The sequence below is a fragment of the Dromiciops gliroides genome, chromosome 3 (assembly GCF_019393635.1).
Source record: "Dromiciops gliroides isolate mDroGli1 chromosome 3, mDroGli1.pri, whole genome shotgun sequence".
NCBI classification, from domain to species: Eukaryota; Metazoa; Chordata; class Mammalia; order Microbiotheria; family Microbiotheriidae; genus Dromiciops; species Dromiciops gliroides.
The window spans coordinates 497,210,387-497,233,686 of record NC_057863.1 but is presented as its reverse complement, the minus strand read 5'-3'; the positions used below and the strand labels follow the sequence as shown (position 1 = coordinate 497,233,686).

The 23,300-nt window shown below is 41.3% G+C and overlaps 1 protein-coding gene across 1 annotated transcript in view; it reads right to left on the bottom strand.

Moving 5' to 3' along the window:
• Window positions 1–12,207, bottom strand: part of SNX19 (sorting nexin 19) — a 70,542-nt gene extending 58,335 nt beyond the window's left edge. The window contains exons 1-6 of the mRNA XM_043992028.1: window positions 12,006–12,207; window positions 9,899–11,729; window positions 7,334–7,472; window positions 5,540–5,640; window positions 5,309–5,428; window positions 926–1,056 (exon numbers count right to left, since the gene is read on the bottom strand). Coding sequence (XP_043847963.1) covers window positions 926–1,056; window positions 5,309–5,428; window positions 5,540–5,640; window positions 7,334–7,472; window positions 9,899–11,560 — 2,153 coding nt within the window. The 5' untranslated portion in view covers window positions 11,561–11,729; window positions 12,006–12,207. The remainder of the gene's footprint in view (window positions 1–925; window positions 1,057–5,308; window positions 5,429–5,539; window positions 5,641–7,333; window positions 7,473–9,898; window positions 11,730–12,005) is intronic.
• Window positions 12,208–23,300: the final 11,093 nt, after the last annotated feature.

Here is a 23,300-nt window from a genome sequence, read left to right as displayed (position 1 = left end):
TGACTGACTGAATGCCTTAAGGTTACTAAAGGTATCATGATTATAGAGAGAGCCCTTGCAGGGTCCCTGAAGCAAACAAGAGTCCTGGGAAGGGGGCGTTCCTGTGTTTCTGTTGATGCTGGCTTCAAATACTTTTAGGGCAATGCCTGATGATCCTAAGGCTGGTAAGATGAATTTTCTTTAGTCTGAAACCCAATGATTAAAATAGGTTCTGCAGACTTTTCTTTTCAGCTTCTAATGATGTCTTAATTACATATGGTCCCCTTAAGATTTGCAGTTTTTGTTTAGTCATGTCCAACTCTCCGTGACGCCATTTGGGATTTTCTTGGGCAAAAATACTGGAGTGGTTTGCCATTTCCTTCTTCAGTTCATTTTATAGATGAGGAACCTGAGACAAATAGGGTGAAGTGACTTGCCCAAGGTCACATAGCTACTAAGTATCTGAGGCCAGATTTGAACTTAGGTCTTCCTGATTCCAAGCCTAGCACTCTAACCACTGTGCCACCTAGCTGCCCAAAGATTTGCAGAAATGATAGCAAATAAAGGTAGGCTTTTAGCTAAGGTTTTATTTTTGAGAGCAAGGAAATCATTTTACTCTCCTAGGAAAATGTAATGGAAAAAATTCCAGATTCTAGAGTTTTCATCCCTGCCAAGAATCCCAAACTACCATGGGTTCCATGTTGCCTGTGGCAATAACATACATTCAGTTGTGCTGCCCACTTACTACCCTTTGACACCCCAGGGGGTGGTTTACTAACATCACTTGTGAGTCTTGGGATTAACCTTATACAGAGACTGGTGTGTGATTCTTCCTCCCGTATTGGCCTTGAAGATCAGGGTTGCTTTGAATCAGGATCAAGGGGGTAGCCCAACTGCAAGGCCAGTGTCCCAAGACAGAGCTCCAAGGAGCCAAGAGATGTCTTACTTATTGGCCTTCTTGCCCTCTGTCTGAGGCTTGCCATCTGTCTCTGCTTCACTCAGATCTTCTGTAGGGCTCTGGGGCTCCGAGCGAGGAAATGCAGTCTTTAAGGTATCTACTATGGCACTCACTACCATCTGTATGGGATGAAGGAGCTGAGGTTAGCATCATCATTCACACACATTCTCAGAATCTCGTCTCCTTGAAAACTCAGCTGTAACACCATCTCCCACCTGAAGCCTCTCCGGATCCTCCCAGGGCTTAGTGCCCCTCTTTTTCAAAACCATACCTTGTATCTGTTTTCTATAGAGAGGCAATTAGGTGGTATGATAGATAGATAACTCAGTGAACTATTTGATGTATGGCTCTGGTCAAGTCATTTAACCTCTGCCTGCCTCAGTTCTCTCTACTGTAAAATGGAGATAATAATGGCATTTACCTTCCAGCATTATCGTGAGGATCAAATGAGATAATATCTGTGAAGTACTTGTTAGCACATGCCTGGCACTTAGTTTACTTAATAACTCCTTATTCTCTTTCCCCCCTATATAGCATTGCTTTCTCAACAGAGGCTCTTAATATTTTCTGGGACTCGGATTCTTTTGGCAGTGTAGTGAAGTCTATGGATTTCACCTTTTTTTATCACCTTTGAAGGAAGGGCTACATTTCAGTTAGATCAGAGATTTTTAACCTAGGTCCATGATTTGTGTGTGTGTGTGTGTGTGTGTGTGTGTGTGTGTGTGTGTGTGGTAATTGAAATTCAGTATAAGTGGTTTCCTTAGTGATACTAGGTATTTTATCTTATACATTTAAAAGCAGTATTTTGAGAAGGCCTCCACAGGCATTAACAGACTGCCAAAGGAGTCTATAACCCAGAAAAAAGTTAAATATCCCTGAGTTAGGGGATAGTGAAAATTAACATGTGATTTTTTTCCCCCTTCAAGTTCATAGACCATAGGCCCCTTAAGGAATCAATGAACCCCAGGTTAAGAACCTCTGCTCTATGAATTTTCTGAGGACAGAGACTGCTCTATCTTTGCTTTGTATACCCAGGCCTAACAAAAGGCTTGACATGTAAAAAGTTGTTAATTCATGGTTGTTGATTGACCAGTTGATACACAGATAGAAGTATTTGAAGCTACAGCCATACCATGGCACATAAAGCTTTAGCACAAATAGGAAATGGGGATCTATTTTAGAGCTCCGCAATGCTGAAAAGTCAAAAATGCAAACCAATGACACAGTAAATATTCCCCTTGCTTCTCTTTGTAGCTGCCAACTGGTTCCTTAATAGAGTGATAAACCATGAAAGAGCTGCCAAATGACACTGTGGGCAAGGCGTAGAAACTGGGGAGGGTGGTCCCCAGGAGTTTTCTCATGTATACATGTATGTGTATGTGTATGTGTATCTACATCTGTATGTGTGTATGTTAAATGCATATAATATACTATATATTATAATAAATATATAATTTATATTTAAATTTTATCTGTAAGCTGATATATATTATTTTAATATATAAATGGATATATAAGTTTAGATAATATATTAATATATCAGTTGTGACTTATTATTAATGATATAGATATTAAATATATCAGTTATTACTTTTATAATTAATAATATTTTGTTGTTCAATTGTTTGAATCATGTCTGACTCTTCATGACCCCATTTGGGGTTTTCTTTGCAGAGATACTGGAGTTTTCCATTTCCTTCTCGAGCTTATTTTACAGATCAGAAAACCAGGGCAAATAGGGTTAAGTGATTTGCCCAGGGTGACACAGCTAGTAAGTACCTGAGGTCAGATTTGAACTCAGGACGATGAATCTATCCAGTTCACTCTAGCCACTATACCATCCAGCTGCCCTGTTAGTGATATACATACATACATATATGTATGTATATATATATATATACACATTTATTATGTATGTATGTATGTATGTATGTATGTATCTATCTATCTATCTATCTATCTATCTATCTATCTATCTATCTATCTATCATCTATCTATCTATTACTCTTGTTATTGATGAGAAAGCTTCCTTGGGGGACCACCCTTGCCACTTTTTCATCCCCATCACTTGCCCACCATCACACACACACACACACACACACACACACACACACACGTGTGTGTATATTATTGTATATTATATATGGGAACATATATATTACTTTAAAATTTACAAAGTACTTAACTTACTTGATCTTGTTTGACCTTTGAAACAATTGTGTGACATGAGCATTGCAGGCGTTATTGTCTTTGTTTTATAGACAAGGAAACTGAGGTTCAGAGAGATGAATGGATTTGTGCATCCATGGTCACATGGCAGGTGTTCCCTGCAAAGCATGACTGGAAGCCTAGCCTACTGGCCATTAGATATTTCCCTTTTCTTTCTTCATATTTTTGTTTGTTTGTTTGTTTTTGGTTTTTTTGGCGGGCAATGGGGGTTAAGTGACTTGTCCAGGGTCACAAAGCTAGTAAGTGTCAAATGTCTGAGGCCAGATTTGAACTCAGGTACTCCTGAATCCAGGGCTGGTGCTTTATCCACTGCGCCACCTAGCTGCTCCCCTTTCTTCATATTTTTAATGAAATTTTTTCAAAATTTTGAATATACCTTGCTGCATTTAGAATGGCAAGACCACTTTAGAAACTATGCCAATGAAAGTGTGTGGCAAGAGGACAAGATTCAAGAATATGGGACACAGTCCAGAACAGAGAGCTGAGATGAACATGTTTCCAAATACTTCTACATTTTCTCTCTCTCTCTCTCTCTCTCTCTCTCTCTATCTCCTTTTTTTTTTTTTTTTCGGCAGGGCAATGAGGGTTAAGTGACTTGTCCAGAGTCACTCCTGAATCCAGGGCCGGTGCTTTATCCACTGTGCCACCTAGCTGCCCTAAATACTCTCAAAACGAAACACAATCACAATTTGCACAATCAGGTCTTCCTGGTCAGAAAGCCACATGTGTATCATCTCTATGAATTTTTTTACTTTTCCCTAGAGCAAGATAATGATTAAAATCCTCTGGCCACAAAGAAGACCTCTGGAAATAGAACAGCGTGGACACTTTGAATATAAGATCATGAGATCCTATATCCAGAGCTACAAAGGACCTCAGAGGCCTTCTTGCTCAATTCCCCCCTTTTACAGATGAGAAAAGCTGAGGCAAAGGAAGATTAAGTGACTTGTCCCAAGGTCACATAGGTTAAGTATCAAAGGTAGGATTTGATCCCAGGTGGTATGATTTGAGAACCAGTGAGAACCCTGTACCACCATGAATGTATCACCCCATTGTAAGACATGTTCTCTATGTAAAGGGATGGGAATTATAGTCCCCGTTTTTCATAAGAGGGAAACTAGATGGATTTCTTGGTTCAATGAACAACGTGCTGGGCTTGAAATCAGAAGCTCTGGTCTGAATCAAGGTTCTGCCATTTACCACCTGTGTGACCTTGTATGAGCTGCTAAGCCTCTTTTACCTTCAGTTTCCTCACTTCTAGAGTGAGGGGATTGGTTGGTGTGAGTGGTGTCAAAGTTAAATAGAAATGAGGGTCACTAAACTATGGATAAGGATCCCTGTGGGCCACATGCTGACTTAGAAACTCACATATTAATATTTTTGTTCAGTTACATCCAACTATTTGTGACCCCATTTAGAGTTTTCTTGGCAAAGATGCTGAAGTGGTTTGTCATTTCCTTCTCATTTTAGAGATGAGGAAACAGGCAAACTGGGTGAAGTGACTTGCCCAAGGTCACAAGGCTAGTAAGTGTCTGAGGCCAGATTGGAATTCAGGAAGATGAGTCTTCCTGACTCCAGGACTACTACTCTATCCACTGTGCCACCTAACTGTTCCTATATTAATATTATCTACTTTTTATTGCATTTTTATTCATTTTGCTAGATATTTCCCAATTACATTTTAATCTAGTTCAGGCAGGACTCAAGAATGTTGTGGGTCACATGTTGGATACCTTTGGACTCGTTGACCCTGAAATCCCTTCTAACTCTGAATCTAGAATCTTGGGATCCTTTGAGGAATGGGCACTCATTCACATAATAGTGCAGGTAAATAATACAACTAAGATCAGAGGATCACTGTTCTAGACTTGGAAGAAGAGTGGCCACTGTGATCAACCCCCTCATCTTACAGATGAAGAAAAGGAGTCACAGAGATGTTAAGTGACTTGCCCAGGGTCATACATTAGTAAGTGTATGAGGTGGGATTTGGACCCAGCTCTTCTTCACCTCAAGCCCAGTACTCTATCTACTCCACCACAGCCATGAGGACTCAGGTCTCTTCACAGTTCTCTTGACCATTGACTCTCCAGACTCTATATTGATAGACAAACTGAGACTGGGCCCATCAGCCCCACTGGTACCTTATCTATTCTCGAGACCATGAAAGGTTTCTTGACAAAGGCTATTCGAGCATCTGTGTTGAGAGCCAGGAACTCCTGTACTTCTTCACTGTTGGCAATCTCGGGGATGGCACATAGTTGCTGCAAAAGCAAGAACAGACAGGGGTTAGACTCTTGCTCTCATTACTGCCCAACTTGGGAGAACAGCTAGGACTTGTTTGCTTCTGGGTTCAGTGCAGAAACGTTACCAACCTTCAGGAATGATTCCAGAAGACTCTTACGGGCTTCTACCCTGTCACTGTCCATATTTCCAAACGGAAGATCAGGAAAGAGCTTCTTGGGACCCTTCACGTCTAAGAAAACAATAATAATTTGTGGTGTAAGTTTATTAAAACAAATATTTATTTAACATCCCCTTCATTCATAAATGTTATATATATATGAATACACATATAATGCACACATCATACATATACCATACATACATGCATATACACACACATATACACATATGCTACAGTCGCAGAAGAAAACAGAATATTTTTCCCCTGGGACTTTTATGCACATTGAAAAAGGAATAAAGAAATGTGGATACAGTATTGAGCACAGCACAGAGCCCACCTCCGGTATTTATGGGTAAAAACAATCATACATAACAAATTTAGAGACAAATCTAAAACTCATTTAAATGCTGTTTTAGTCTTGTTCCTTAGAGATTAGGGACTGATCTCATTGATAAAAGAAACTCCTACGGGAGGGAACTTCCTCTATCAATGTGGATCAGCAACTTACTGTCTTAGAAGAGGGATTCTTCACCTTTTTTGCATCATGATCCCCCTTGGCAGCCCGTGAAGCCTATGGACCCCTTCTCAAAAGAATGGTTTTAAATGCATAAAATAAAATACACAGGACTAAAAGGAAACAGATTATATTGACACAGTTTAAAAAGATTAAGTAAAGAAAATTCAGAGGTCCCAGGTTAAGAACCTTTGTCTTAGTAGCTGCCTAGAACACTGAAAAGTCAAGTGTTTCAAGCCGGATCACACAAAACAGGACGTGTCAGAGGCTGGACTGGAACTCTTAGTTTCCTTAGTTCAGGGCTGGTTCTCTATCCACTATACCATCCTGCTTCTCAGGCAGAATCTTCCTTCCTTACCCTATCTGTGGCTGCCTTTGTGTTTTGGGCTCTAGGTCACAGAAGTAGTCAGTTTATTTTCACTACTCCCTCTTACCCTCCATGTAGCAGTAGTATAATAGCTGAAAGGGAAGTTGAGCAAGAAGAGACTAATAACTAATTCAGAATCATGGATTTAGAGGCAGAGCATCCAATATGACCGTTTCCTTTTACAGATGAGGAAACACCTCAGGGAGAAGTGACTTGCCTAAGGTCACATAGGTGGTAAGTAAGGGTCAGAGTCAGGATTCCAGCTTCTTACCATAAATCCAGCAAACTTTCCAAAGCACCCTGGTGCTAATGGAGTCCCTTACTGTTTACCGAGTGCTTTACAGAGATTATCTCACCTGATCCTTAGAACAGCCTCCTGAGGTAGGTATTACATTTAGAGACAAGGAAGCTGGAGAGGCCTATGCCCAGAGACAGCTAACAAAATGACCACAAAAACCAATGGTACCTGGATAAAATACTGACTAGCTATTCAGCCCCCGGATTAGTAACAGCTGGGGTAGTCTTCTCCTGCCCCCACTCCCTTCCCAAGCCGTACTTAACTTTCTGAACTTGGGGGCAAATTTGAAAGTTCTTAAAGTTTCTCAATTTAGTGGAACCTCTGGATAAGGAAGTCAGGGAATGAGGACTTGGCCAAGAATAAAAGTCATTCCTTCTTTTCTGGGGAAAATTCCAAATCTCCTGAAGCCCCCTCAGGGACTCTGGGAAATGGAATGTGACCATCTTTCTTTGCCTATGCAGCCCACAGGTCCTCTAGCAATCAGCCAAGGAGTACTCTCCATCTCCAGGGCATTGTGGTGGATGTGGAGAGCTTACAGGAAATATAAGGGTGGGAAATGTGGAAGGGAGTTGGGGATCCTGACTTTTGATGAACTTGCGTAGGTCCGGCTTCTCCTCTAGCCTGGTCTGTAGGTTTAGGAACTCCCGGTAGCGACGGTTCACAGTATGGTAGGCCACCTGCTGAAGGCCACTGCTGTTTTCACTGTCAAGGGCTGTCTCATACTGTTGAATAAATGAATGACTTGAATTAATGAAATGAACATTCCTAAACATCTATGCCATGTGGTTTTGGCCTTATTAATCACTTAGTTCTTGGATACATAGTAGTGAATTGTGGGTCTGGTGGCAAAAGGTTCCTTTGCTCTGCCTTTAATTAAACTTAATTCAACATGCATTTACTAAGGACTTACTATGTGCAAGGCACTGGGGAAAGGGAAAAGGATTGGATCTGTGGTTTTCTATAGAGAGAGAATTCCCAGATAAGGGACATTTCCTCTACCAATGCAGGTGAGCATCTTCTCTGCAACTTAAAGTCTAAGGAATGATGCCTAGAATACTGAGAGATTAAATGATTTGTCAAGACTTGAACCCATCTCCATATGGCTCTTGATGCACTGGGCACTGGGGGTACAGAAACAAAAACAAAAGTTTTGGCCTCCAAAGAGCTGACAACACATATGCAGATTAGTAGTTTTAGAGAAACTACAAAGTAGTTTTAGGGAAGGAAAAACCACTAATAGCTGGAAAAATCAGGAAAGGCCTTGTGCAGGAGGTAGCCCAGGTGTTGAACTTTGAAGGGTGCTAGAATTTCTAGAAGTTGAGGTGGAACATTCCAGAGAAGAGCGTTTCCTACAGAAAGACACTGAAGTGGGGGATGGGACATTGTGCGCAGAGAACAGCAAGTTGGTCACTATGGTCATAATACAGAGTACATGAGGAAGGGGAAGAACTGTCTGAAAAGATAGATTAGAGCCAGGTCATGAAGTTCTTTAAGTGGCGGGGAAGTTTATATTTTATCCTAAAAGCAATCGGGAGCCAATGAAGCTTTCTGAGCAGGGGAGGGAATGACATAACTCAACCTGTATTTTAAGATTATTTTGGCACCTTTGTGAAGGCAGAATTGGAGAGGGAAGAACGTGGAAATGAGGAGGTCAGTTAGGAGGCAATTTCCGTAGTCTAGGCAGAAGTGAAGATGGAAAAAAAAAAAAAGTGAACCGGAGTGGTGACTTTGAGAGGAGAGAGAAGATTGAGAGATGTGGAGTAGAATCAATGAAACTTGGCAAGTGATTAAACAAAAGATCGAGGAAGACTGCAGAGTCAGAGATGACTGAGGTTTTGAACCTTAGTGACTGGAAGAGTGGTGATGTCCTCAATTGAAATAGAAAAATTAGGGGAAGGGTCAGTTTAGGGGGAAAATAATGAGGTTTGGTTTTTTTGTTTTTTGTTTTTTTTTTACATATGCTGACTTTGAGCTGCCCATGGGATATCTAGGCAGATACGTTTAGCGTGCAGCTGGTGATACCTTTCTAGTCTTCTTATTTTTCCAGTTTTCTTATGCCTTACTCTTCAGCTCATACTCTGAGATCCAGGGACACTGGTCTCCAACAAGATACTCCATTTCCCAACTCTAGGAATTTTCACTGACTGTCTTTCCTGCCTGAAATGCTCTCTCTCCTCACCTCTGCCTTCTGGCTTCCTTCAAGACTTAGCTCAAATCTGGTCTTTTCCCTTTCTTCTAGCCTCCCTCCCCTCCCAGCACCTTCCTTTTAAGCTATTTGTTTCTTATCTCCTTGATTAGAATGTAAGCTCCTTCAGGGCAGGGACTGTTTTTGCCTTTATATTCCTGGTGCTTAGCACAAAATCTGGCATAAAGTAAAGGCTTAATAAATGCTTGTTGACTGACTGATGCAGGATTACTCAGGAGAGAGGTAAGAGCTGGATGTATAGATTTGGGAGTCCATTACATGGACATGATATTTCAACCCAAAGGAGCTGAATATATCACCATATAATTATTACATTGGGTTGCTGACTATACTTGAAGCAGGCACCCACATTCACTGTCAAGATAATTTATATTAAGACATAGCACAAATGTATTGAACACGTGCCCACTTTTCAGATTCATAATATATAGTGTGTCCAAAATGAGGAGCATTTCATTTGTGCAAAATTACAAATTACAAAGTATGTGGTGCTTTTTACATCAGAGTGTAATGCTGTTTTGTAATTTAGTCAATTCTTGATTGTCTATGCTAATGGAATAGGATATAGAATTTATAAGAATAGCTAATTTAAAAAAAAATTTGTTTTGCAATGTGTTAAATGAATTTGGTGGTGGTGGTGGTGGTGCTGCTGCTGCTGCTATGGCAGATTCTCTTTCCTAATTCTGGTTTTTTTTTTCATTTTTTTTTTTAGGTAAACATGAAAATCTGCAGACCAATTGGATGAGAAGTGTCAGAGACCTGTCCCAGACTAAAACTTGACTTCAAACCCTTCACACGTGTAAGCCTATAGAATTGAAGATGAATCATTGAATGTTAACCAGTTTGTCTTCAGATTTCCCTGCCCAAGAATATTAGCTTTTCCCTGCTATTCCTCAAAGCTCATGGTGAGTAAGTCACACTCACAACCCATGACACCCTTACCTTCACTGTGTAGAGAGTATAGGGGTGGAAACTGGTCCCGCTGTGCTCCCGGGCGGTGATGGTTCCAGTGATCCGTAGGTTTTGAATGACCACTGGACCATCGGGGCTGCTGAGGGGCTCAAAGCTGAAGGTGGCCGAGCTTAGGGGACCTGTTGGAGAGGAGGAGAGCAAAACCTGGGGTAGGCTGGGGTCCAGGGGATTGACATCCTTCGCCAGATCCTTCTCAAGGCACGACGGCCGAGTGAGACAGGTCCTCTCTGGCCCTTCCAGCAGAGTTGTCAGGGAGGTGAGGTCTTCTTGCTCCTTGCCTTTCTCTGCTGAGTTGATCTGGATTTCTGGGCAGGGCTTGAGCATGGAGGCCAACAAGCCTGCGTCTGCCTCAGTCTCTGTACCTTCAGCTCCCTCTCCTTCCTCTGGCTCCAGAGCGTCTGTGCCACCCTCCAGGGCGGTTAGGGCATCCTGAAGCCTGTCAGTGAGGAAGTCGCTGGGAGTCATGAGCATGATAGGATCTGTGTCCTTGCCCAGGTCGGAAAGTGGTGAATCCAGTTCTGAGTCTTCACACAAGAAGAGGGGGCCACGGGTATCTGGCTGCAGGAAGTGGGACGCACTATTTCCAGGCTTTCTGCCCTCTGACTCCATACTCAGGTCCCCTTCTAGAGCCTCTCGGCCCTCTTCCACCTCTGGAGAGTAGCCCCCTGGCCCTTCCGGCCCACTGTGGTTTGGGAAGGTCAAGCCTCCTGCTGGAGAAGGACTTCTCACCTCAGGCAGCTTTTCTACTGGAATAGTCAGTGGCAAGGACCTGGGTACCAGGGGCTGACTGGGTTGTTTTGCCGGGCAGTCTGACTTGGCCTCTTCAGTTGTGCCTGCTTTGGCCTTGGAAAAGATGCCAACTAGTACAAGGTGGATCCAATCTGGATCAGACATCTTGCTAATCAGTGGCAGAAGCACATTGCATGTGATGAGCTCCACCACCACATAGCGCCCTGTCCTGGTCTCCAGATGGGGCTTGGGTGCCAGGCCCTGGAGTATCAGATCCACAATGCCCCGGGCATAGCTCACCTCTGTACTGGGGCTCTGCACAGCGGGGTGGGAGGCAGTAGCTTGACAGTACGCTTCCCAAAGTTGAGATGGCTCAACTTGGGTACCTAGCCTCCCTGTGGCCTCCTTCGCCTTAATGTAGTTCTGCAGGTGGCAGCCACAGAGCATCAGAACCCTCTGTGTTAGAGCTTGCCTGTCCACCATTCCCATCCTTCTCCTGAGCTCCTGGGCCATGCCTGTCATTGCTGCCCGGACCTCCTCCTCGAAGGCCGGCTCATTACTTACTGTGTGGTACCAGGAAGACACAAAGTCCCGGATGATCTTCTGAATGGTGCGGTCGATCTCCTGGTCCAGCTGGCTTTCAGCCTCAGGGCTGGTAGGGCAACTTGGCAATGTGATGAAGCGCTCTAAGTGCAGTCGGCCAGTGACCCCCGTCATGGCCTGGGAGCCCACCCAGCCTCCCAGTGCTACCAGCAATACTGAGAGGAGGCATAGTAGCCACACATTGACCAGGAGGTGGACCATCAGCAGCCATCCCAGCATAGCTCCCATGGCCATCAGCTTCCGGTTCCCCAACAGGTGATTCAGGCTGGACCCAGCCAAGGCCCCCTGGGATGGGTGCATCTTCTCTGTTTTTATTGCGAAAGGGATACAGCTGCCTCTTCTCCCTCTGTCTGGTCCCCTGAAGCTACCAGGTCCTCCCAGGGGCTCATGAATCCTGGAGATGCTACCACAGGCAGCAGAGTAGGGGATTTAGGAGGGAAAGTGAATCCAGCATCTCAACTGGGATACTCTGAATCAAGGGAGAAAGCAGAGAAAGTCAGCTCTCATAGGCTTGAAAATGGGGCCAAATCAGTGCAAAAGGTCAGGGGGCTGGCCTTTAATTTCTCCTCCTTTGCTGAAATCATTTCCCAAGAAATCTCTCAGAGGAGATCCCCAGGGCAGTGGGACCCCACCAGGGAGAGCCTTTGCCCTGTTCATTTCCAGGGGGGCTTGCCAATCACGGAAGGTGGAAAGTAGGACGATGGCCCAACCATCTCCTCCCAGCTCCAAATCCCCACCGGCTCACCCCTGATCAGGATGGGCTCAGGCACCAGCAAGGGGAACGGATGGATGGCCAGCAGAGAGTGCTTGCTTAGTGGTCAGGACCCTTTGCCCTGGGGTCTCTCTTCCAGAAACATCTCACGCAGTCAGCTCCGGAGACGGCTCACGCAGCTTCCTGGACCACATCAGCTGCGGCGGGGAGAGGTGCAGGCTGGGAGAGGAAGGCACGCCAGCAGGCAGCAGAGAGCAGAGCAGGGCCGAGCAGAGCGGCCGCTCTCTTTCCAGTGCCATCTAGTGTTAAAGCCGCCGCCTGAACAGCGGCAGTGACTGCAGCCCTCCCATGAACACGCCCCATGCCTGCCCAGAAGCAGGAGCTTCATCTGGGAGCCTGGGGAACTGCTCAGGTTCTGCAGGGAAAACCTCGCAGCTTTGCTGAGCTCATCTGAGTCCCACCAAAAGCAGGGGTCTGCAGCGCCTTAGCCACGGGGGTCAGGATCACAGACCACAGGATTTTCAAGCTGCAAGCGACCTTAGAGACCATCTCCTCAAACTCACTCCTTTTCACAGTTTCAAACAATGAGGGCAGGAAAGAGAAAGTTATTTACCAAAGTACTTTGCATTCATTCGTCCTTCACAGGAGCTTTCTGGAAATAGCAAGGCAGTCCTTTCATGTTTTGTCTTTGGATTTCCTGAGCCCAGCCGGGTTATCAGGCCTTAAAATCTAGGCCCTTAACAAATGCTTGTGATTGCTTAATTCATTCAACCAATCAGCCCACATTTTTAAAGCACCTACTGTTTACAGTAATAATAGTCAATATTTGAGGGTGTTTTAGATTTAAAGTCTTTCAACAGTCCTGCAAAGTAGAAGGTGCAAATATTATTAGTCCCATTTTCTCCCCCAGGGGTGGGGCAGACCTCTGATGTTTGTGGTATATAGAACTCCTATTGAGGAAAGATTGTCATTGCAGACTGACTGCTGCTCTTCAATTAGTCTGAGAAGAAATCATTTTACAGATGAGAAAGTAGACTCAGAGCCATTCTCCAATTGATGAATGGTCAAAAGAATATGAACAGGCATGAAAAAATGATCTACATAACTAATAATTAGAGAAATTAAAAATAAATACCTCTGAAGTTCCATCTGTGACTACTGCACTGATTGGCAGTATTCCTTGCCTGCTCTGTCCTGCCCTGTCCCATAGCCCCTGATCACTCCAGGGGGAGGGAGGGCATTTACCTCAATAATTATTAATTATTAACTGTTAATCTGTGCATACTCTTTGACCCAGCAATTCCATTACTAGATTTACACTAGAAAGAGATCAAGAAAGAGGATCCATATGTTCAAAAACATCTGGAGCAGCTTTGTTTGTGGTGGCAAAGAACTGGAAAGCAAGAAACCGTCGATTGGGAAATGGCTGAACAAGTTATGGTATGTGAATATGAAGGAAAATACTATTGTGCTATAGTGATGAAACAGATGGTTTCATAAAAACTTTGTAAGACTTGTATGAACTGATGCAGAATGAAGTGAGCAGAACCAGGAGAACAATTTATGCAATTAGAACAATATTTGTAAAGTCAAACAACTTTGAAAGACTTAGAAATACTGAATAATATATTGAGTAATCACAATTTCAGAGGACTCAAGCTGAAACAGGCTACCCAGATTCTGAGAGAGGGTTTATGGATTCAGATTTCAGATTGAGACATCTCTTTCTCTCTCTCTCTCTCTCTCTCTCTCTCTCTCTCTCTCTCTCTCTCTCTCTCTCTCTCTCTCTCTCCTCTCCTCTCCTCTCCTCCTTCTCTTCCTCCTCCTCATCTATCTGGATATAGGTTGCTAGCTAGAAAAATATCTATAGATCTATCTATATAGATCTCTCTCTATATGTAAATAGATATAGATATATGCATACATCTATATCCATCTACATGTCAATATCGGTATATCTATATTTATATAACAAGGACACTACAGGAATTTGTTTTAATTAACTATACATGTTTGCATGGGTGGTTTTGTGATTTGCTTTCCTAATTGAAAGTGGAAGGGAAAGAAGGCAGGTCTTCAGTAAAAAAAAGAAAGAAAGAAAAAAAGAAAAGATCCTCAGAGAGGTACTGAAGATTTCTAAAAAAATGGTCTGGATTTGTCTGTTGTAATTTTATTTGTGTAGGATTGGCAGGGAGGAGATTCTTCCCCCGTGCAAATGAGCAACTTATCTTTAACTTACAGGCTCCAAGAGTTGCTGAGGCACTGGGAGTTTGAATGTTTTGCCATGGTTACAAAGCTAATTTGTGGCAGAATACACATCAAGTTATCTGGTGTTCTATCCAGGACATCTCAATGACTCTCACAAGCCACTGGGCATGCACCTCCTTTAGGAGAAAGAAAACAGGGACACAAATAATTATAACACAAGACAGAATTCATTAAGTTTAGAGTAGATATATAAAGCATTCTTATTATTATTCAGTCCTATACAACTCTTCTTGACCTCAGTTGGGGTTTTCTTGGCAAAGATACTAGAATGCTTTGCTATTTCCTTCTCCAGCTCATTTTACAGTGAAGAAACTGAGGCAAGCAGGGTAAAGTGACTTGCTGAGGCTCACACAGTTAGTAAGTGTCTGAGGTTAGATATGAACTCAGGAAAATGAGTCTTCTTGTCTCCAGGCCTGGTATGCTATCCAATGTACCACCTAGCTACCTAAAGATCCAAGTGGGAAGTGATAATCCCGACAGGGAGACTAGGGAAAGCATTCAATGGAAGAGATGGTATTCTGAGGAAGGGGAGGATTTCATTATAATTTCAAAATAGCTCTGCTTTATATGGACAGCCAACTTGCAATGGTGTGTGAATTATCTTTACGACCCTGCTAATTTTTAATTCCATGCTCAAACTCCCCAACCACCTCTTCTTCCATTTACCTAGTTTATTAGGAAATGAAAAATAATTTGAATACTTGCCTAAGAAAAAGTACAATTAGGAAAGTAAATCTTCCATTTAAAATCATATAATGTATCATAAACCAATTACATAAGATTGCTTGGAACTATCCATTTACTTGTGAAATCAACAAAATTTTGATCACTTTCTATGTGCTAGGTACTATAGGGGAATGAGCTATATAATTTCTATGTAGAGAAAAACCATATATTCAAGAAAAGATAATAATGAATGATTCAAGCAAGTATAATATAAATAGCCAATGAATATAACTACATAAATGTTTTATGATGGAGGTTGGGGAAATGGGAGGAAGCACATTATGAGCTGGGATGAGTGGATGAGAGCAGGGAAAGATAAAGGAATCAAAGTCCTATTTTTCTTTTTCTGACATCCAACCCTTCCTTACCATTTTCACTGCCATCTACCACCTCACATCAGGCTATCGTTATCTCTTTGCCTAGACTGTTGCAAGATCTTGACTATTCTCTGCTCCTCCAGTTTCTCCTCCCTGCCAACCTATCTTATTTTTCACTGCCAGGTAAAGCTTCCTAATGCATGGCTCTAATCACATCATTCCACTGATCAAAAACTTCCAATAATTTCCCATTGATTATTAATAAAGTTCAAATTTACTTGCATGACATTTAATTCTAATAAATGTTTATTTTATTTAATTGAACTTAATTGAAGGCCTTTCACAATCTAACTCCAATCTACCTTTTCAGGGCTTTCCCACAAGACTCTACCTCAAGGATGCTATGCCCTGACCACACTGTTCTTCTTACTGATCTTTGAACATATCTCATACTTCCTTCCTCCATGCAAAGAGACATATTTGGATATAATTTATGGAAAGATTGTAACAAGTAAAGACACTTACAGAGGAATTTGGTGCCATGGACTGTGGGGAGCTCTCCCTCAGTGGAGGTCTTCCTCAAAGACTGGGAGACCACTTGTCATGTATATAGTAGAGGGACTCTTTTTCAACTATCAGTTGCACTAGATGCCATTTGAAGTCTCTTCCAGGTAAGTTCTATAATTTTGTCATGAAATGCACATTATTGACTAGAAGTGAAATACCCTTTCCTAGCTGGGATGCTAATCCACTGTTGGTGGAGTTGTGAAAAGATGTAACCATTCTGGAGAGCAATTTGAAACTATGCCCAAGGGGCTATAGAACTGTGCATACCCTTTAATCCAGCAATACCACTGCTAGGTTTATATCCCAAAGACATCCCTCAAAAAAGACCTATTTATACAAAAATACTTGTAGCAGCTCTTTTTGTAGTGGTTAAGAATTGGAAATCAAAGGAATACCCATCTATTGGGGAATGACTAAACAAGATATGGTATATGATGGTGATGGAATATTATTGTGCTATAGGAAATGACAAGTAGGATGATTTCAGAAAGGCCTGGAAAGACTTGTATGAACTGATGAATAGTAAAGTGGGCAGAACCAAGAGAATGCTGTGCACAGAGAGAGAAATATTGTGATGAAGAACTGTGAATGACTTGACTATTCCCAACCATACAATGATTCAAGACAATCCCAAAGGACTATTTTTTTGGGGGTGGGGCAAAGGAGGTTAAATGACTTGCCCAGGGTCACATAGCTAGTAAGTATCAAATGGATGAGGCCAATTTTGAACTCAGTTCCTCCTGAATCCAGGGCCTATGCTTTATTCACTGTACCACCTAGCTGCCCTTCAAAGGACTATAGATGAAACATACTATCCACCTCCAAAGAAAGAACTGATATTGATGGAACACAGACTGAAACATGCTATTTTTTACTTTCTTTAATTTTTCTTTTATTTAAGTTTTCTTGTAAAAAATGACTAATATGGTAATGCTTTAGATAATCATACATGTATAACCCATATCTGATTGCTTACTGCCTCAAGGAAGGGCCAAGGGAGGGAGGGAAGGAGGGATAAAAATTAGAATTCAAAACTATAAATAAAAATGTTTATTACTTAAAAAAAAGAAATGCCCTTTCCCCCATCTCTGCATATCTATCATTCAATGACCAATTCAAATATTTTCCCTTTTTAAAAAATATTTTTTCTTATGAACAGACATCAACAGACATTTCAATGTACAAAAAAGTAACAAGAACAAGGCTTATGAGAAGCTATGGACTTTTTAAAAACTTGCTTTAAAATATATTATATATGTAATGATTGGAATGACACCACCTGCTGGAGACTTACTGTAGGAAAGCTCCACCATGAGGAGAAGGCCTCTGAGGGCAAGGCCATGTGGCTTTTCTTTGGCGTCAAGAAGTGGCGTTTGCTTGGGGGAGGAAGAGGGGGTGAGGCTGGTGCTCTCGCTCTCTTTCCTCAGGACTCCGGTGGAGAAGGGAGCTAGAAATGCACTCTCCCTTTAATAGATAGATGAATCTATTAGATATTTTAGACAGACTAGCTAGAATTTTAGCCCCTTACATATATTAAATTTAATAAAGTAGTAATACAACTGCTAAATTTTCTTGTTTCTATATAATTTTGTTTCTCCTGTATGCTAAAAAAGTTTTATTGATGTTCTTTCTTTTTGTTTGTATCTGTCACTACTCAGTAACCTATCATTTTCTCTTCCTCTGCCCAAGAAGAAGCCCTTCCTTGTAACAAAATGTATATCTACTGTGTGTGTCTACTGTATGCAAGGCAATGTGCTAGGCACCTCTGTGAACTTTCCTTGATTCCCCTGCCTTTTAAACTCAATTTAAAATATTTCCTCTTTAATTGATCTAATAGCATTTTGGGTTCCTCTTAACCTATATAACTTTTTCTGTACATGTCTTTTCAATCCTTTATAAGCACCTTGAAGAGAGGGGTCATGTCTTATCTTAACTCCTCTTAACACATAGTGGAATATTCAATATATGTTAGTTGGTTTCCTAGCCTTTATTCTTTTTCTCCTTGTCTCTGGACTGATATACCTATATTTATATCTATGTCTATGTCTATATCTATATCTATATCTACATCTACATCTATATCTATATCTATGTCTATGTATCTATATCTATATCTGTATCTATATCTATATCTATGTCTATGTCTATATCTGTATGTATATCTATGTCTATGTCTATTTATGTATCTCCTCTTCTCTCCTCTTTTCTCTCTCCCCATCATTTATCTATTTACCTATGGGGGGCACAATAGAATGGATAATTCCAAATAACAGCTGATCAAATATTTTCCTTTTCTCTCTAGGATGTTTTATTTGATAACTTATTTTTGAAAATGTGTTTAGGGGCATCTAGGTGGTGCAGTGGATAAAGCATCAGCCCTGGATTCAGGAGGACCTGAGTTCAAATCTGGCCTCAGACACTTTACACTTACTAGCTGTGTGACCTTGGGCAAGTCACTTAACCCTCATTGCCCTGCAAAAAAAAAATGTGTTTAGTGCTTGGTAGTGTCAATGTTATAGAGGGAATGGGATGCTATGTGGGACATAGGGGCAGTAGAGGTGGCACCTTGATCTGTGTTTGACCTGAGATCCCTCTGAAACACTTCCAGTGGGCTGGGGTTACCATGAACAGTTGAAGCCAGTATCAGTGGACTGCATTAGCAGTTTCAAAGGAGGTATTCCAGAGAACCAGATAATGGGAAGAAAGCTAATGTAGCTGGAATCAAACTTGCCCACAGTAATTTTGAGTGGAGATAAAAGAAAGCAGTATGACTGTGTGAGAGAGAGACAGATATAGGCTTTGGATCTGCAGTGTAGCTTCCATTCCTATGATGTTAGGAACTGGGTCTTCTCCCTTCATGTCATTGGTAAGATTCATGGCGATATTCACAGGGATCTGTATTGTCCTGGGGTCCTGGATCCTGACTATGCTATTCTAATGTACATACATGGTCCATCCAAGAGAATTAGCATAAATGACATTGATAGCTATGAGCAGATCCATCCTCGATCTTCCTGTTTGAACTATTCCTAGACAAGGTCCTACTTGGCATCAATCATTAGAAAAATAATAAATAGACCAATCCCAGGATGGAGGGGGTCATCTCTCCATTCTCTGTCTTGTTTGTAGGGACTGTAAAGCATGAGGTAGTGGGTATAGCAAGTAGGACTTTCTGTAAGAATTAAAGTCCAGAGCAGATTCTACTGATAGTCCCATTCATGTATTCTGTGGCCATCGATCTACAGGAACTCTTGGTTGTATTTCCACACATTTTTCAAGAATGGTGGGAAGAGGGACAGCTAGGTGGCACAGTGGATAAAGTACCAGCCCTGGATTCAGGAGGACCTGAGTTCAAATCGGGTCTCAGACACTTGACACTTACTAGCTCTGTGACCTTGGTCAAGTCATTTAATCCTCATTGCCCCACAAAAGGGGGGGGGGAAGAGTGGTGGGAAGATCCAGTAGCCTTTCCTAAATAGTGTCATCTGATTTGCAAGATCCAACCTCACACCTTTGCTGTTGATCAGGCAGCCTTGTTTTTGACAAATTCGAAACAGCCGCACTGTTTTAGCCACTATCCTTTATGTAAGATTGAAGCAGGGATGTGCTGGTAAATGTTTAACAACTGGCTCTCTGAGGGAGGGAAATATACTCACGACATACTTTTAAATTTAATCTGTACTTTCAACACTTTCTCCATCACTTTCTTACATCTAAAAAAATCAAGAAAACAGTGATTTGGATTGTTTGCTGATTTCTAAGATATAAAAGTTCACATTGAAAATTGAATAATGAAATCTCTCAATTCTGGTAGGAAATGGTTCTAGCACACCCTTGCATTGTGATTGTCATTCAGTGTATGAGTTATCCCTCCTAGCTATGAGTCATAAACACTTTTGATAACCATTTCACCTATGTGTTTATCTATAGAATTTATAAAAATGTTAAATAGCATGCGCTAAAAACAGATCCTTGAGATATTCCACTAGAGAGTAGCTAGAAGTTGACATCAACCTGTTAATTGACTGACCAACCAACTGGATGCAAATCTGCCTAACTACCCCATATCTGCTTCACAAAGATAGAATCAGACATTTTGCTAAAATCAAGTATATTCTGTCTATAACATTCCTCTAATCTGTTAGTCTGGTTACTAACATAAAAAAGAGAAAAAAAAAAGGCTAGTCATGCATGATTTGTTATCGAGGAATCAGTACTGAGGTGTTTTTGTTTTTTATCATTACCTCTTCCTTTTCAACATTTATCAAGTATCCTTTTAATAATATGTTCTTGAATTTTGCCACAAATTGAAATCAGATTCACTCGGTTTTAGTTTGCAGATGCTTTCCCTTTTTTTAGACAACTATTTGTTGTCTTTTCCAGTCCTGTAGCACTTTTTCTAATTCTTTAGTTGTTCAAAGGTCAATGACAATGGTGCAGTAATTATAGCTTCCAGGTTTGTTTGTTTTTTCTTTAGTACTCAGGTATATAGGGCAGGTAAGTGGTACAGTGGACACTCCAAGCAAGAAAAGTCTGGTAAATTTTTATAGGGTTCCTATGTGGATCCCCCAAGGCCAGGTATTTGGAGAAAGGAGCAAGAGGCCGGGACCTAGGGACTGGTGCTGATTAAGGCTAGTCAGGGAAGGGAAGACTGCTGGGAAACTGGCAGCTAGTTAATATTAAAACTCTCCAACAGTGGGAAAAAGACTCTGGGCTATTAATGCTCATCTTCCTCTGACAGGGTAATTTAACTTTCCTATCAGTGATTTTTTTTTAGTTTCCCTGGGGCTTCTTTGTTTTTGCAAAGAAAGGTCAATAAGTTACTGTCCCTTTCTTATAATCATTTTTGTTCTGTTTTTCTCAGTCCAGTGATCATTTTTCTTGGTAGAGAAAAAGTAAGAATTGAGTAGTTCTGCCTTCTCTCCATCATCCATTATGATCTTTCTACCCCAAATGGTGTTTGATCTTATTTCATTTTTGATTTTCCTCTTTGCAAAACAGAGCTAAAATCTTTTCTATTATCCTATTTTACTCACTCTAACATATTCTGAGTCCCTTTTCTGACAGTTTCTGCATTTTGAGCGATATGAAAAGCATTCCGAATTGCTTATCAAACCAGATGTTGCTGCATAGATGTGAAGTATGTCAGGCAAAGAGGACATTGCTTACATACACAAGTGAATTCTGTCTGCTGAGAGCTAGTCTGGACCAGGAAAAATCAGTGGTAATATATACCTTCACAAAGGATTTAAATGGGCAACTTTCAGCACTGTTTAGCAAGATGCCTGTCACCAAACAACCTGTTAAGTCTGATGGGCATCCTTGTGTATGGTGAATATAAATAGTCTTGCAAAAGCTCATGCATCTAAGGGCTGACTAAGAACCGTAGACTTCTCCATTGTTGATCCTAGGCATGTCACGATGTTTTCAGATATAGATGTCTTGCTCATTGTATGCTCAGAGCATGGCTTGTCCTAAGGTCAAGAAAGAAAAACAAAATCCTTGGAAAGGCAGGAAAGATTGAGGCTGGGTCAGGAAGGATCAGATAATGGCATCTCTGTTTTCATTATGTTAGCCTTGGTCATTCATTATGTCCTATTACAGTGTAAGTTCTTTGAGGACAGGGATTTTCTCTCTCTCTCTTTATTTGACTTTTTACCCCCATCCCACCCCAGCACTACTTAGGTCTCACATATGTAGTTGCCACTTTACAAATGCTTGCTGAATTAAATTTAAAACATCTTTCTTCCAGGGAGATCAGAGCAATGCACCTTCTCCACATTATACTGAGAGGTACATGCATGATCTCTCTCATAATTTCAATGTGGCAGTAGGACAACTCCAAGGTCCACTGAGAAAGGAACCATGAAATGCGAAGACCATGAGGAGGTTCTAATTTGAAATAGAGCTGACTAGTGTACTCTTGGCTCTGAGCTTGTTGGACCTTGAGACCATTTGCTAAGAGCTCCCTCTTTACTCCCGGCCTCATCTTACATCCCTCAGATGCCTTCCTCTACTAGCTCCTTTGCTACCCCTGTCTTCCATAAAGAGATAGCCCTTCTACTTGTCAAGGCAAGATCTTTTACAGGCACAAATGATCCCATTTTATTTCATCTTCTCTAGCAGATTACCTCTTCTATCAATCTCACACTCACACTAATGTTCAATCTTCCTGTCTACTGAATGGAAGACCTGGGTATAAATCCAGTCTCATATAATTGCAAGCTGTATGACCCCAGACAAGTCACTTACCTTTGCCTGACTCAGTTTTCCCACAAAATATGGATAATAAAAACACTTTTCTCCAAGGGTTATTTTGAGGATAAAATGAGATAATATTTATAAAGTGTTTAGCATACCTTAGAATAATATAAATATTAGTGATCATTATTATTTAATATGATCTTTATTATTATTTCAACTGTTGACAAGCATACTCATTTCTCCCCAACCTCAAAAAACACTTACTTGATCCAGCCATCCCTACTAATTATTATTCCATATTTCTTCTACCTGTTTGCTAACGTTCTTCATAAGGCTGTCTAGAACAGGTGCCTTCACTTCATCTCCTATCTTTTACTTCTTAACTCTCTATAGTATAGCTTCTTACTTAATCATTCAGTCAAAATATCTCTCTCCAAAGGTAGTAATGATCTCCTAATTGCCAGATCTGATGACCTTTTCACAATTCTCATCCTTCTTGATCTGTCTATAACCTTCTCCTTAACACACACTTTTCTCTAGTTTTTCATATTACTATCTCCTGGTTGTCTTCCTACCTATCTACCCATTCCTTTGATAGATTTCCATCTAGGATGAGCCTGAAAATCACATTGGGTATTCCATGAGGCTCTCCCTTAGGCTCCCTTCTCTTCTCCATCCATACTACAACACTTGGATGATCTCATGAGCTACCATGGATTCAATTATCATTTCTATGAAGATGATTCTCAGATCTATTTACCTAGCCCTTACTGCTTATTGGACATTTACAAGCGTACATCCTATAGACATTTTAAACTCAACATATCCAAACTATTAATGCATCATCTTTCCCCCTACACCTTCCTCTCTTCCTAATTTCCTTATTATTGTTGATGGTACCACCATCTTTCTATTCATCCAGGTTCACAACCTAGGTATCACCCTTGACTTTTCACTCTGTTTCACTATTCCACCCAATATCCAATTTGTTGCCAAGGTATGTTTATTCTACCTTCAAAACATCTCTGGCATATGCCATTTTCTTTCCTCTGACACTGTCACCACTCTGGAAAATGCCCTTGTCACCTCACACCTGGACTATAGCAATACCCTTCTGGTAGATCTCTCTGCTTCAAGTCTCTCCCCACTACAATCCATCCTCTACTCAGCTGTCAAATACCCGCCCCCCCCATCCCATTCAGTAACTCCAGTGGCTCTCTATCATCAGGATCAAATTAACATGGAG